The 15,286-nt window shown below is 40.9% G+C and overlaps 1 protein-coding gene across 2 annotated transcripts; it reads left to right on the top strand.

The window, feature by feature from the left end:
- The first annotated feature begins 809 nt into the window (after window positions 1-809).
- LOC310948135 (E3 ubiquitin-protein ligase RNF38-like) lies at window positions 810-14,554 on the top strand. 2 transcript variants are annotated; one of them, XM_083915157.1, is made up of 12 exons: window positions 810-883; window positions 5,698-5,750; window positions 5,927-6,108; window positions 6,928-7,366; window positions 8,791-8,931; window positions 9,065-9,253; window positions 10,361-10,522; window positions 10,616-10,719; window positions 11,364-11,445; window positions 11,541-11,662; window positions 12,682-12,781; window positions 13,491-14,554. In XM_083915157.1, exons 3-12 carry the CDS (start codon window positions 5,927-5,929, stop codon window positions 13,551-13,553), a joined length of 1,584 nt encoding a protein of 527 aa, XP_083771283.1. In that variant the 5' UTR covers window positions 810-883; window positions 5,698-5,750; the 3' UTR covers window positions 13,554-14,554. The 2 variants fall into 2 exon arrangements, with proteins under 2 accessions (XP_083771283.1, XP_083771282.1); XM_083915156.1 differs by having other exon boundaries at window positions 816-2,071.
- The last annotated feature ends 732 nt before the right edge of the window (window positions 14,555-15,286 follow it).

Genomic DNA, 15,286 nt, shown 5'->3' with positions numbered 1-15,286 from the left:
TTTTAGCCAGTACGGTTTTCAAGATTTAGCATTTTGGAATTTGTTTTTACACAATATGCCTACTTTTTTCGGCTCAGGTTTCCTGTTGTATGGGATGGTTTGTTATCCCTTTTAGATGTGTTATTTTTTACAGTACCATATCATATTTATATTGTAAAGATGACATTAAACGTGGATTTCGAGATAGCTTTGTTTACAATTTGTGTTGAAAGATATGATTATTGTGTGATGTCTGATGAATGCTTTTTTTCTGAACACGTAAATAATGAAAACAATAATACAGTTAAAGCTAAAGGAACAAAAACACAATATTAGCAGACCTGAAAAGCTAATTTAATCCTAACACGTTTCTGCTGCTATAAAAATAATACTCATAATACTACGTGAAAACATAAAATTATAGCATTATCAGAGAGCCACATATGCAGAGCTCCTCCACCTGAAAAGCAGTACGAAGCCAGTGGCTTTCAAAGCGTTGTCTTATAGTATTTCTGGTAGGAAGCTGCTGAATTATTAATGAACCGAGCAGCAGCTGCCCTGGGTTTCCCAGACTAAAGCAGTCAACCCTGATAACAAGCTGCTGCTCAAAACCGACCGCGATCGCTGTAAATTGAACAATTTTGCTTGGACGAGTGTGGCACGAATGTTTGCGTTTTTTTCCTGGCGTTTTTTGTGTTTGTGTTATTAACGGACTCGCTGGATAGGCTTACGAGGAGCTGCATGTTTCTCTGTGATCGATTGGAGGTGACTTGGGCAGAGATGTGAAACTCCCATTGATTGATCTCTCCACACACTCCCCGCTGACCAGAGAAAAACACTCGATAGCGAACACAAGAGGGGATTTAAATCTGACAAATACTGTCCTCGTTACTTGACGGATAAGGTAGCTATCTGTTTTCTCCTTCGGTCTGAGGTAATCCGCTCTTAACGACCTGCCTAACATCGACATAGTGCGACGTTAGCTGGATTGTAATGTCGGCACTGTTGGACTTGTTTTCCCCTCTAGACTCCGCTTCCTGTTAGCCTTTGGGGCTAGCTGGGAAAAATGCTAATGAAAGAGCAGGGTATAGTTGGCGAATGTAAAGGGGTGTAACTTCACTTCTTACAGTATTGTAATTTAGTTTGAATTTATTCACGAATCTATGCTTCTAACTTTGTTTTTCACAGCCAGCTATATCAGGGAGATTGAAGCTGTTTTTTTCTTTAGTTTGCTAACGTTAGCCATCTTTTCTTGTGTTGAACTGAAGGATTTAACTTGACAAGCTTTTGGTGGCGATATTAACTTCAGTCGCATGTTAATATATGCGGTCTTGGACCTAATTTTGAGCGACTACTGCCTTAAAAACACTTTATTTGTTACCGGGGAAAGCCTGACAGTGAAAAGACAATAGAAAACCTGTGACTTGCTCAGCTGTTGTCGTGGTAACGACGAAAACCCACAAATAACTAACTCAGAGAAAATTGTATTTGGATTACTGTTATACCTTATATATGCTAATAGAAATACAATATATATTTTTTAAAGTTGGCCCGCACAGATATCTCTGGGGCCAGTCGTTGCAGGTGGTGCTTCTCTGAACCCGCTGCTTTCAGGTGTCTCATTATATTAAAAACAAACAGCTTTAAATGCCTCAGAAAACACTGGCAGTAGCCGGTCGTCATAACCAGTCGTAACTAGGTGGACAGAGAGACGCGTAGAAGCGGTCTGAAGAGGGAGGCTCCTGCCCGTTTCTGGACGTCTACCTTCATCACGTCCATCCACCACCGCCCACCCGAGCCATGGACCCCCCGAGGACTCGGTCACGGTCACGGTCTGGCTTCTATCATTTCGGCATGAACGGCAACGTTGGGAGCAACGGCAGTGGCAACGCGGTTGGTAACGGGAGCATGATGAACGCCAGCGGAGGAGGAGGGGTGAGCTACCCGCAGCAGAGCAACCCCATCTGGCCGCCGCACCACGGTGGTCGTAGCTACCCGGAGAGCCAGCAGCAGCAGCTCACCCAGGGGAGCTACCTGTCTGCAGGGGCGCAGCGCCACTCTTCGCACGGAGCCCACAGGCACCCCGGGGCCGGTAAGCAGGCTTCAGTAAACAAACAGGGCCTGCAGCCCGGTTAGATGCATCGTTACACACACACACTCACACAGGATTCACTCTCTGAGGCATGCAGGCAGACCACTAGCAGCTTAACAAGCTTTAAGACATTTGACTAAAAGGCTGGGTGCTTCCACTGCCAGCTGTTCCTTGGAAAGCCATCTATATGTCATGTCAGGTGTTGTAGTGAAGACTCTGCTTCAAAGGTTTGAATAGGGCAAACCAGGTCCATGAACTCTGGCTTGTGTGTAGCACTTGGAGCAGTTCACTGAGTTCATGTAGCTACTTGCATGGTTCTTACAATGTATCCACATGGTTGAATGCACTTATTGTTCATCACTTTGGCTGACAGTGTCAGTTAAATAATTGCAATGCGTGTCATTGCCTGGCTCACGGTTCAAATTATATTGGCTCTCCTTAGGAATTTAGCACTGCAGAATTTTCCTTTGGATAATCTAGGCACGGGGGTGCTGAAGGCCTGCAGTTCATATTATGTTACTCCTGTGGATGAAGTCAGGAGGAAAGGCGCTTTAGATAATGATTGAATAATGAAGTAATACACTTATATTAGAATAACAGTGTCATGTTGAGGTATATCCTATTGAAATATGTAAAACAACCTGGTTGCCAGTGGAAATCTTGTGGAATGAAACCTAATATTGATGGCTGGAGAGCAGTATGTAGTTTCACTTATAAAATCAGAGACAGGTACATTTGCCCAGTGGTTTAGATATACTCTTCTTCAGTCTTGACACAACCTAATCTTTCTTGAAAGTGATTAAATCTTTTTGTTTGAGATTGCTCATCTGCTGTGATGTAGACTGCAGTTCAGCCTTCCTTGTAGTCCACCACCAGCCCTTTCATCTATAAGCCTTAATGCTCTTCAACTTATATTTAAGCCTGTGCAAAGCTCTATATTTTCCCAAAACAGTCAAACACGTCTTTTATCTAGTGGTTCAGGGTAAAGATTGATATGGTTTTGTAGTTACAAAGCACTACCCAAACACAAAGAAACAGAGGAATGGACAATAGAGTTGTGTAAGCACATTGTTTGTTTATTCACTTTAAGTCAAATTTATTTGCACTGCCCAGTATCACTCAAACGTTTATTCAATAGGCTTTTCATGCCAACAACAGCAGTTGTTCATTAACCAGTGCAAAATCACTAAGAAGGCAATGCAAAACAGCCTAAAACCTTTAAGGAAAAAACAAATGAAACTGCCAGAGAAGAAATTCAAAGTGAGTCTGACTCCTATCCTCTTCATTATATTCTACGTTGACACCAGTCTGTTTAGGGTTCAGCAGGTTTCCTTTGCTGACCAATGGAAAAGCGACTGGAGAAATCTTCTGTAATACCACATTGGATTCCCTCAAAAGCAAAAAAGTGGTGTGAATGAATGAAAGCAAGCTTTTAGTGCATCTCTGTTATAATAGCAGTATTGTTGACATGTGTGTGTCCGTACATGCGTGCATGCGCGTCCGTGCGTGCGTGCGTGCGTGTGTGTATGTGTGTGTGTGTGTGTGAGATTTCCTGTTTTTGTACATGTCACAGTATTACACCTCATACCATCACTTTATGCAGGATGTGTCAGGATTGGTTTCTTACAGATCTTCATCAATACTGCAATTTCTTCAGATTATGTGGGTGAAATAGATTGTTACTCTATTTTAGGCTTGTCTCTTCTAAATAATGGTTCAGAACAGGAACAAATTGCTTCTTGGTGACAGCTGATAAGTTCAGTATCTGGCCTGCCTGACTTGATTGTCTGTTGTAAAATAAATGGTGTCAGTCTTCCCCAGCAGTCATGCTTGGAGGAAACAAGGTCATGTGCGCTCGCCAACCGAACCTGTCCAGTCTGGCTCGTCACCCCCTCTCCTATGGCCCTCGGGGAGAATCTGCATTAACAGACCTAGTTCTCCTCAAAACACATGGGTAGATGAAGCCCAGGACCCTATGAGGTCTGAAGAAAGAGACATGGTAGATAAATAAAGATGTAAGCCAGCGTGTTGGCCCTACTGTCGACTAGTCATTCTACTGACTGGCCCTCTGTTCTCGGCAGCCGCTAGCAGGGCGTCTTTGAGCTGTGACTATCGTGAGACTTCACATGGCTCTGGAGTGGCGTTGCAAAGACAAGAAAAGGGTGGGGGGTTGCTTTCAGAGCTGTTGTTTCTGGGGAGACAGGAGGGGCTGTTTGCATGAAGGAGAAATAGAAAGAGATGAGGGGAGGGGAGGGGAGGGGAGACTCCCCTCTTTTTAGCTATTAAAGGTTTTTGGGGGACTGCTTAGAGGAAACTCTTGTCAGCTGAGTTCAAGGACATCCTTCTTAAGCCGCTGAAATGTCTGTGTGCACATGCTGAATCCAGATTGCACATGTGGTCTGTCAGATAAACAGCTGGGAGAGCATTGTGTTCTTCTGAGATTATGTTTATGGTATTACCGATTTATTCTGTGATGTTTATTTTCCTTTTTTTAGTATTTCATTTGTTTTGTTGCACATAATAATCTCATTCATATCATTGGTCTTTTTTACGATGGTCTGTTGATCTTTGGAGAGAGATTTCATCATGATCAGACAAAAATGGGGAGTAAACAGTAAGTTGTTTTTGAAGAGCAAATTATGGTTCAGTACCTTGCTCAGAAACAGACTTGCAGTAAGGCTCTCTGATACTGGTTAGTATCCATAGGGACCACACTCTAATGTATCACTCCAGTTGGGATAGGGCTGAAGCTAACAATTAACTATTAACCAACAATTATTTTTCATCGATTAATCTGTCAATAGTTCTTTGCATTATTCGATTTTTAAAAAGTCACAAAACTTTGAAAAAATGTCTTCAACAATTTCCGATAACCAATCTTGTTTTGTCGGACGAACACTCCAAAATCAAAAGAGATTCCATTTACAAAGATATAAAACAAATAAAAACCGGAAAACCACACATTTGAAAAGCTGAAACCAGGTAACAGATAGCATTTTTGCACTCATTTTCTTTTCACCCTTTGATAGTTTACTATGGTCACTTGGAGAAAAGTGATGGTGAAGGTGAGCTAATGACTGGAGACAAATGTCATTATCTGCATTCAGCGTTCCATGTGCAAAGCTAACAAGATGTTCTGGGGAGTTGATAAGTGGGTGTCTCTGTGAGTCTACACTGACTTTTTATGGAAGATCCGCGGAAATTATTTCCCTGCGTGAACCACAGTGGATGAGTCCAGTATGACATCTTCCATAGATGGCTTTCTCTTTTGTCTGCATGTTTTAAAGCAGGAAATTCAAAAGCCTGTATTGAAGACAGACCATTTGCTGAGGACAGGGGACTGTAACCCTGTTAGTGAAGCAAGATGTCGGATTGATTGCCAGATTTTTATCGTCTCTGTTGGATTTTGTAGTGTTATGTCTGAAGAACTGTTTCAGCAGCCAGACCTTAAGATGATCCAATGGAGTCTTTTTAGATTGGAAAATCAAATCAAAGACAACCAGTTGCGTATGTTGTTGTTGTATTTCTGTCGGCTTAGCAAGCGTATGTGCATGTGTCTTGTGATGTTGATGTTTTTCTCAGCCCCATCTTATCTGATTCAGTTTATTTTCCTCTATGGCCTGCAGGAGGACTGCTACATTTCCATCCAGATAATGTGTGCAGTGAGGATCGGGACAAAGTAAGTATGAAACATGAGCACTGCCTGTTGCCTCTGCCTTATTCCTGGTCTGAACACGATTTGTATGTCATTGTTTTCTTATTCATTTCTCCCCTTTTGTCTGTCCACCTTTTATGTTTTTTCCCTGAACAACTATAACCCTGCCCCCCTCCCTCCTCCTCTACCTCTGCCTGCAGATGGAAGACAGCCCAAGCCCAAAAAGGCAGCGTCTTTCCCAGCAGACCTTGTTGGATCTAAACTCCGCCCCTCCCTCTACTCCTTCCTCTCCTATTCGCCCATGGGAGCTGCCTCCCAGTCGCAGACCACACCCCCACTACATGCCAGAGAGATGCCACACGCCTGTTCGCAACAGACGCAGGTAAGCGTGTGCACGCGTTAAGAAACTGTTACATATAAGTCAGTCCACAGGCTGTTGATAGGCAACGGAGAGTCTGTGAAAGTCTTATTTTTTAAATTACTTAACAAGTCGTTCGTCCATTGGAAATAAAAAACAATTAATGGATGTAAAACGTTATACATGGGACCTTTTAGGTAATTTTCTTTTGTTCCAGACTCTCAAATATGAATGAAATATTCTGTCTTTGTAAACTCAATATCTTTTGTTTTCTAAGCCAAACACGCAAAACAGGAATTGGAAGCTAGTGGTGATGCGATCGTGGTGTAGTTTGTTTATTGCCTAACGTTAGCTTTTTACCTCTGTCGTTTGCATTACCACTTCAAAAATCATAAATGTGGTTTTCTTTTGTGAAGCTTATCCTGCTGAAGGAAACATATCAGTATCAACAACTTTGGTTTGCCACAGAGCTTATTTTCTGCAATAATACCATTTGCTATTTGTCGATGCTAATTTCTGAGTCTAAAATGCATCAACCCTGCAGCACAATATTCATATCAGCAGAAGATTTATGTTGTTATGTCTGCCTGGCTTTTTGTCAGAATTATGCATAGGAGCTTTAGTTTTTCACTCTCAAACTTTCAATAGGAAGAGTTTTTACTTGTCAAATCTGTGTACAGGTCTTGGGGCGAACTACTGCACATGTGAAAAAAGTTGTATAACCTGTGACTCCAGAGGGAGGTTTGTGATGTGTGATAAATTGCCAATAGTCCGTGGATAATTATGCAAATAACAACGTAGCTCATTTGGGCACCCCCTCCCCCCTTTTTTCTACTTCCTCAGCCCTCCAATGAGACGACAGCGTGGCCGGAGAGACCGCCTGAGCCGCCACCACCACCACGCCCACAACAACCACCACCACTACAACGGCAACAACAACAACAACAACCACCACCATCACCACCACCATCACCACCCCAACGTCCACCACCATCACCATCACCTGCACTCCCACCATGGCCCATCGCAAGGCCACCAGGATGAGAACTACCGTCACCAGGCTCCCCCTCAGGGCTACCCACCCTACAGCCAGCAACCTCCCAGGGGGCTGGGGCCCAGCCTCGAAGAGCGCCCAGGTCACCACCCCCCAAATCCTTCCCCGAGGCCCCTCCACCAGTCCCCGAACCTGTCTCCCAGGCTGCTGCACCCTGCGGCCCATCCACAGCACCCACACCCCCACCCATCCCAGCAGAGCAGTATGGTGCTGGACCTCCATGAGCAGGTGACTTCTCGAGATGATGTGTTCTTCGTTGGTGAATTTGGGAAAAAGAAAACGTTCTTAGAACTGAGAAAAGATTGAAATGATTCCAGTAGACTGATGAAATGAGAAAACATGATTTACCGTTTATGACTGACAAGGATTCTCAAAGGTCAAACCTAAAGCCATGTGAAAATTAAAAATTTGCAGTTAAAGATGTCAACTACAGCCTGTCGGATCTGGAAAGCAGACACTAAATTAACTATGTTAAAATGTAGGTGGGAAATTTGGCAGGTTAATGAGGGCTTGTCTGTTATCATGTCTGTGTTTCCAGCGGGTGATGATTTAGTAAAGTACTTAAATTAAAATGAATTTGATATAAATTGGCTGCTGGAGGAAAGTTTATGGCATGTGGAAACCTTACCCTTGAGAACTTTTGGTGAGGCATCAATCTTGTTAAAACATCATATCCAATATTTAACCAATTGTTTGTGGCTATAACTAATTGGTGATTTCGAGTTTTAACTCATCTCTAGATATTTGGAACAGTTTACTGTAGTGAGTTCAGGTGTTGAACTTCAGTCAGTTAAGTTCCACTTTAACAATAACTCAGTTCACCTCAGAATTCATATCCACTAATTAATGCCATTAACAGTTAGGGATGAACCGGTTACCAGTTTATTAATAAACTGCAATAAAATTCCTGAAGGTTAGTATTGCCGTTTCAGATTTAAATGATCATTAAAACCGTGTTTGATTAATGCACTTTGAAAAACTTGCAGGGAATAATGACCAGCATCGATCAAAGTTAGTAACAGTCTCCCAGATGCAGGTGCAACAACAGCGGTTTGTTTTGATGAATGAAAATATGATGGAAGGCAGTGACAGTGCTCTGGAGATCTGTCAGTCTTTTAAGAGCGTCTGAGTCCGAAGTGCAGAACAGGTTATTATTTTAATGCCTATGTGAACAAAAAGTGCTGCTCATTATTATTTGTGGTTTTCAATATAAAACTGGGGATATGTCAGTTATTTATCAACATTTTAAGCACATTTTAACAATACTGCAATAATACTGTTAACCTTGATAATTTTGGTCACAATAATCATGATATGAAATTTTAATATCGTTTCATCTCTAGTTCCAACATGAAAAGGCATTCCTCTTTTCTTCAAAATACTACTGTAACTGCAAAACATCTCTTATAAGTATCATTAAATCACAAATAGAAAAAGGTCTGTTAATGAAATTTTTTTTTAATTGTATCATCTCAGAACATACCTTTATTTGGGTAAACCTTGCTCGACTTGTGCTTAAAACCAAAGATAAATCTTTTGGCACAAGGTTTTTCTTTATTTGCTACTCAGATGATGTCTTGTAACTCCAGCTGCTCAACTTTAAATCACAGTCTGTGTTCGTAGACCTTTTACCATATGACCTTCGTATTTAGGGTTCAGTTCCAGTATCGTATCCTGTGTCTCCTCCGGGAGCGCCACCAGGCCTGCCGCCTCGCTCCGCCCCTCAGCAGATCCCAGCATGCTCGGTAGTCTTCAGTGGACAGCACTATCCAGTCTGCAGTGTCCCTCCACCTGTGAGTGTTTGTTTCCACATAGTAACGTTGCACATTTTCTGAGTTTTCATTATTTGATGTTTTCAAAATCCAGTTTACAACATGCCCCACTAAATAAGATATTGCTGTCTTCTTTTTTTCTTCTCTCTGCTAGGTCATTCAAACTTGTTCTGTGCAACACTTACCCCTGCCCTACCCATTTCCATCGCTGCTCTCCAGTGACCCGACCTTCCTGCTCCCCCCTCCTCACCTTTCTCACCCCCCAGCACACCTTTCCCACCACCCACCTCACCTTCCCCAGCCTGGACAGTTTGGACCCTATCCGACGCAGCAGGCCCGATCGGTGAGCAGGAATTTTTTTTATGCTCGTTCGAACCTTTGATCTGGTATCAGATGCAGCTTCTGTGAATATTGGAGAATATGGCAATTTAAGTTGAGGTCTGAATTGACTAGATTTGTTTTTGTGCATCTCTAAAAAAAAAAAAAAAAAAAGTATTCCCCTTTTTGGTAGATTTCACTTTAGAAACTAGTTTGACTGTCAGCATCTTCAAGGGAAGCTTTAAATGTTTTCGCCTGCTGTATAAAACATGCAGCAGCAAAGGTGTTTTACAATGTCAAAGCAAAATGGATGATGCATATTTTATACATTTGAGTTGAACGGATTTGTGCTGTTCTCCCTTCCTGTTTGAAAAGCACTTGAAAACAGTACAAGTGTTGTTTGGTAATAAATCAGGGCATGTACAGACACAGGGTGTTTTTCAGGTGTATGCCTGCACAGCAAGCTCCTCTAATGAGAACTAGGTAAATGGTGGTATTGCAGTTTTATTCCCTTGTGGGATATATAAAAGTAATTCTTCTTCTTAGATGAAAGGTCTCTGTTTGTTCTTTGCTAAAAAATTTGGTGTTCAAATAGTCAGTGTGCGCCAAAGTCTAAAGCAGAGCTTGATTGATAGTTGGACGCTCATTGAGATTCAGAATTGGGTTTTTTTGAACAGTCAAACAACAGCTCTTTGCCACAAAGTACATTCAGTTTAGTTTTTATTAAGTTTGTGTGGCTTTGATATTAATTAACATTTGATGCTAATAAAAGGAGCTGCCTAGGATTTTAGTACAAAACACCAGAGCAATTACATTATTACATTTTTAAATATAAAATTTAGTAGAAAAAATTAATGAACTACAAAAGTTCAATCGATCATTACAAAAACTGTTAAATATATTTCCGTGCTGTATAATAACATTCTTCTATAAGCACCTACTAATTGTGTTCAGAGTTGGCCGTCCTCCTTCACCTCACTGTCGTATTCTTCTTTCTCTGTTATCTATGTTTGAATTGTTTTAATTTGCTTCTGTTTCTGTGATCACATGAAATAATCTCAGATGGTAACAGTGTGTATTTGTCTCTCTGTCGCCCTCTGATTGCCTCACATTTCTTCTCCACCCCTCCCAGCCACTACAGAGGATAGAGAATGACGTGGAGCTGCTTGGGGAACACCTGTCTCTTGGTGCTGGGCTCCACTACCCCCCTACCACCCACCCTGCCCTCACACCACACTCCACGCAGCTTCACTTCCTCTCCCATGACCCCCTGCCACAGGAGTTCTTCGGAATGGTGAGCAAAAAAAAGAATAATGCAATCAAATTTTAATTTCTTTGAAGAAGTTTTTCTGTTTTCTTCACACATGTGTTTTCGATTGCCCCACAGTCCTATCCAAACTTTATTCCTCGGCGTCTCCCTGGTCGACGGTACCGCTCGCAACAGCCACTGCCACCTTCGCCTTACCACCCAAGCCTCCTGCCTTACTTCCTGTAAGTATATCATTACATTAACTTACTAAGTTAAGACAGTTCAAGGAGAAAGAATGAAAGAAAGAATGTTTTTAATTTGTACCAGCCAGATATATATATATATATATATATAGTAGATGCCCTGATATTTATTTTTGAAATACACAACCAATTGCAGGGTGTTGATAATTATGTTGGGTGACTAGTCTTACTGCAGAACGGACAGTGATTATTTAAAAACAGTACAGCCAAGATCATTTTATTTAGCTGAAACTGCAATAATGAAAGTTTTACATTGAAAGTCTTCTTTCTTTCTGCAGTCTTATAATTTACACAGTAGTTAAATGTGGAAAACAAAGATTAACAGAGCGCTTCGACAAAGGATTTGTTGCATAAAAGTTATGACTACAAAAGGGCAGAATTGCTAGATAAAGGGAAAAGGGGGAAACCATAATAGTGAAGTGCTGAATACACAAATGTAAGGCAAGATTTAAATATTATGCATATGATGGAAAGATATTACATTAACTATCCAACTTGAATATGCATGCTATCTGAGCTTCTTTTTGTAAAGTGTTGGAAGAAGTTTAACCAGCACTGCACAGCGAAGGTACTTAATTTGCTTCTTGTGTTGATAAATTCAACTTAAATCTTTCCCTCTGTAGTTCAATGCTGCCAGTCCAGCCCACGGGTCCTGCGATCAGTCTAGAGCTGGATGTAGACGATGGAGAAGTGGAAAATTATGAGGTTCATCTTTATCTACTTCTTTTATTCATTTTCTTTGTATGTTCGCGGGATACAGACTCAGTCTTCTGTTGTTGATTATGTTTTTCCCCCTACAGGCCCTCCTGAACCTTGCTGAGCGTCTGGGAGAGGCCAAACTCAGAGGACTGACGAAGGGAGACATTGAACAGCTGCCTTCCTATCGGTTCAATCCAAATAACCATCAGTCTGAACAAACACTGTGAGTGCCTCCCTTTTTTTTTTTTTTTGCAAACACCAGATATCACTTGTTAATAGGGTGAATTATTCATGATGTTTTGTGTTGGCTCATCAGATAACTAAAACTATGGATTTTTTTGTATTTACTGACAGAGACTAATGTTTACAGATACAGTTTGGGAAGGTATTTTGCATTTTTGTGGTTTTGCAAGCTATCGAAAGCAGAAAACAGCTTCAAAGCATATTGGAGGAAAGAAATTACATCTCTGTCTGTTGGGGTTAGACATTGTGAATAAAAGTTAAAATGTCTAGCCCACATATTCCTAAAAGTGACCATTCAAAAGCAACTAGAGGTTTTCCTACAGTTGAGAGGAGCTATAAGAGACGGTTTAAGTAATTAGAGAGTTAATTTTCCTTGAAGCCCAGTGTGTCATGTAAAAAGTGCGTAAACAACAGATGCCCAGGGTTAATTTCAACAATAATTATGCCTAAATGTGTTCAACAACCTTTTTTTTATGATTAATAAGATGATGAGATGGCATGAACGTCTTTAAACGCTAATAGTTACGCATATTTTTGCACGTTGGCTGATGCGGATTGGATCTCATAATGTACCGGGTCGGTAGCATTCAGATTCTAAATCATTCAACACAACATCGTCAATAACATTAGATAATGTCGGATAATGTAAAAGATTAACTGTTATGTTTAATCAGATTCACTAAAATAACTAAATTATTGGTTTGTACTAGATTGAATGAAATGTTCAATTAAACCTGATAGGACACTTGACACAGGAATAAGACTAAAAATCAATTCAGAGAAAATATTTTGACTAACATGTAATGATTATTAATGATTAAAATGATATGACTAAACCTTTTATTGAGTTATCGTTGACTAAAATTAGACCAAAATATAAAAATAACTAATAAGCTTTTTTGTCTAAAGATAAGACTAAATCTGAAATAGCCACTAAAACGTACACTGCAGCTCTCTTGTGTTGCCGTACTTCACATGCTAATACCCGTTGTTTTGCAGGTGTGTGGTGTGTATGAGTGATTTTGAGTCCCGCCAACTGCTGCGAGTCCTGCCCTGCAGCCATGAGTTCCACGGGAAGTGTGTCGACAAGTGGCTGAGGGTAAGTACCATCCCTGTGGAGCATGCTCACTCACACTGTGTTCATGTAATACACATATACGACTCTCTGAGTTCACCTAAGGCTAATCACGCATCGCTTGGTAATGGATTCAAGTCTCTAAGCAGAAGTGTCACATAGTAGCCCGCTGATGACAGGTGTGACAGGGGCCCTGACGATGCTGCATTTAGAGATTTGATCAATAACTTACTGCGAGAAAACCTCATTTTTTTGTCAAAAGAAATGCATACACAAATCCTGGTACACAATAACTAAGTGACACAAGCAACACTTAATTATAGTCTGTTAGATATGGTAGACATGTTCTTAAATTCAGCACAGAAGAGTCAGTGAAGTGTGTAAACCACACTGAACTCCAGGACAGGAACATCTGAAGAAGCTGTTTACATGCTTTCACACTTGATTTCCCACTGAAATGCTTAATAAAAGTCTCTCAAATATCAATTTCTTGTGATAATCACAACACAGTCTTATGATTCAGAGGCACGATGGCATTGCCTTATGCCTCGGTGTGAATTGGGTTATAGGGATTACCAATTGAGACAAAACAAATAACAGAAATTGGTGTCCCGGTGACTGTTCAAATGTGCAGTTAAAGGAATGGCCATTTTGTGCGATCAGGAACTGAAGATATGAAACTAGCTTAAAAACTGAACTGCATCTCCTTTTTGTTTCCTCTCTCTGTCCTCAGGCCAACAGGACGTGTCCCATTTGCCGGGCCGACGCCTCAGAGGTCCAGAGAGACTCAGAGTGACCACATGAGGGAGCCAGAAGCTCCCTTTTGTCTGTCAAATGCGTTCAGCACTACCTGTTCCTGATATATTGATACACACACACACACACACACACACACACACACACACACACACACACAGACACACACACACACACACACACACACACACACACACAGACACACACACACACACACACACACACACACACACACACACACACACACACACACACACACAAACAAAAGCACACACCACTTCCTAGTGTTTCTGTGCAGCACCTCCTGCTTGTTTTATCCTCACAGTCTTTTTCCCTTCTCCCTTGATTTGATTTGTTTTACCGTACTGTTAACATGAATACGGGCACTCTCATCTTTTAGTGAATTACACGCTGTCGGATCACTATTCTTCTGTGGTGTGTGTGCGTGAACAGGTGCATGCACCACGACTGTGCGAGCGTTGTTTGGTCAGCCCTCTAAGGCTTGCCTGTGGTACACAACTGTGTGTGTTTAAGTACGTGTGTGTGCGTGAGAGAGTTCTTTAGATGTCCTGGAGCATGCCTGAGTTTCTGTTTCAGACGAGTAACGACACGGGAGAGTTTTTGCTCTCATGTGTGACTGACTTCCTGTTTGTACATTTATGCACTGTCTGTCTGTATGCATACTCTGTGTGTATGTATGTTATAGACTTAAATCCTTTTCTCTAGTTTGACACTAAGGGTCCATGCTGCCACTATATTTCTTGGTTGCCTATTTGTTTCAGTAGATTATTATTGTTATTGTTATTATTGTTATTATTATTATTATTATTATTACTCAACCATAAGTGATTGTTTTCCTGCCTGGCAGTTACCTCATCATTCCGGTTTTGATCATCTTTCAGTACAAACGCTTCACAACACTACTTTAAAATGTATCACATCATATATTTTTCTTTTCTTAGTAAAATAAGTTTGTCTGTGATTTTGCGGTGGCACATGTGTTACATATATACATATATCTATATATACTGTATAAATCTATGAATATCTGTATACCAAATAAAGGCTTGATATGAACTTTTTAAACTTCGCATTTTGTATACATTTTTCTTTAGAAAAAAAAAACAGCGACTTAAGAGGTAGTGAAATGAGTCAGGTTTGATTGTTCTGGATTTCTCTGTTAGATTTAAAGTTGTGGTATTATTAAAAAATGACACTGACTGCAGACTGCTCCTTTGGGTTTCATCTTTTCAGATTATGGTCTGGAGGTGTAGTTACTTCAAACTGCCACTAGGCGGCGTTAATGTATTTCTAGATCACCTTCCCTCCACATCTGCTCAGGCTGTGGTCCTTGTTTTGATCCCCTGATAGATACCTATTGGTTTACAGGTTGACAGTATGTAATGTAGAAGCGGCACATAACAGACTCGTCACAAGTTGACTCATTTAATTTTTGAATCGATGCCAGCATGGCAAGACAGTAAGCACACCAAGCATCACTCGCTTAAGGTTCCCATCAGACCCTCGATTCTGCTGTTACACCTGTTCCCAGTTAGGGAATAAATTATAAATACTTGATTTAGTCTGAAATATATATATTTTTTATTGTAAGTCAACCGTTACTATTGTGTCAGAAGAGAAGATCTAAACAACACTTTCTTAGGGCTATAGAATTAAAAAATGAACAGGAAGTGTAGAGGCCCCTGCTTTGAATGACTTCAGCACATCTGCACCCACAGGACATCACTAGTTTCTCACACTGGTCTGGTTTGA

This window comes from Echiichthys vipera (assembly GCF_963691815.1).
Source record: "Echiichthys vipera genome assembly, chromosome: 6".
In the NCBI taxonomy this organism is placed as follows: domain Eukaryota; kingdom Metazoa; phylum Chordata; class Actinopteri; order Perciformes; family Trachinidae; genus Echiichthys; species Echiichthys vipera.
The sequence above is the reverse complement of the archived record's forward strand: the minus strand, read 5'-3'. Positions and strand labels throughout refer to the sequence as shown.

What these genes read in the sequence shown, in the direction of transcription:
- LOC310948135 (XM_083915156.1), top strand. Translation starts at nt 1,780, where the DNA reads ATGGACCCCCCGAGGACTCGGTCACGGTCACGGTCTGGCTTCTATCAT. An exon ending in CCTGTTCGCAACAGACGCAG is followed by an intron (nt 6,109 to 6,927) that starts GTAAGCGTGTGC and finishes CTACTTCCTCAG; the next exon opens with CCCTCCAATGAGACGACAGC. An exon ending in TCTGCAGTGTCCCTCCACCT is followed by an intron (nt 8,932 to 9,064) that starts GTGAGTGTTTGT and finishes TCTCTCTGCTAG; the next exon opens with GTCATTCAAACTTGTTCTGT.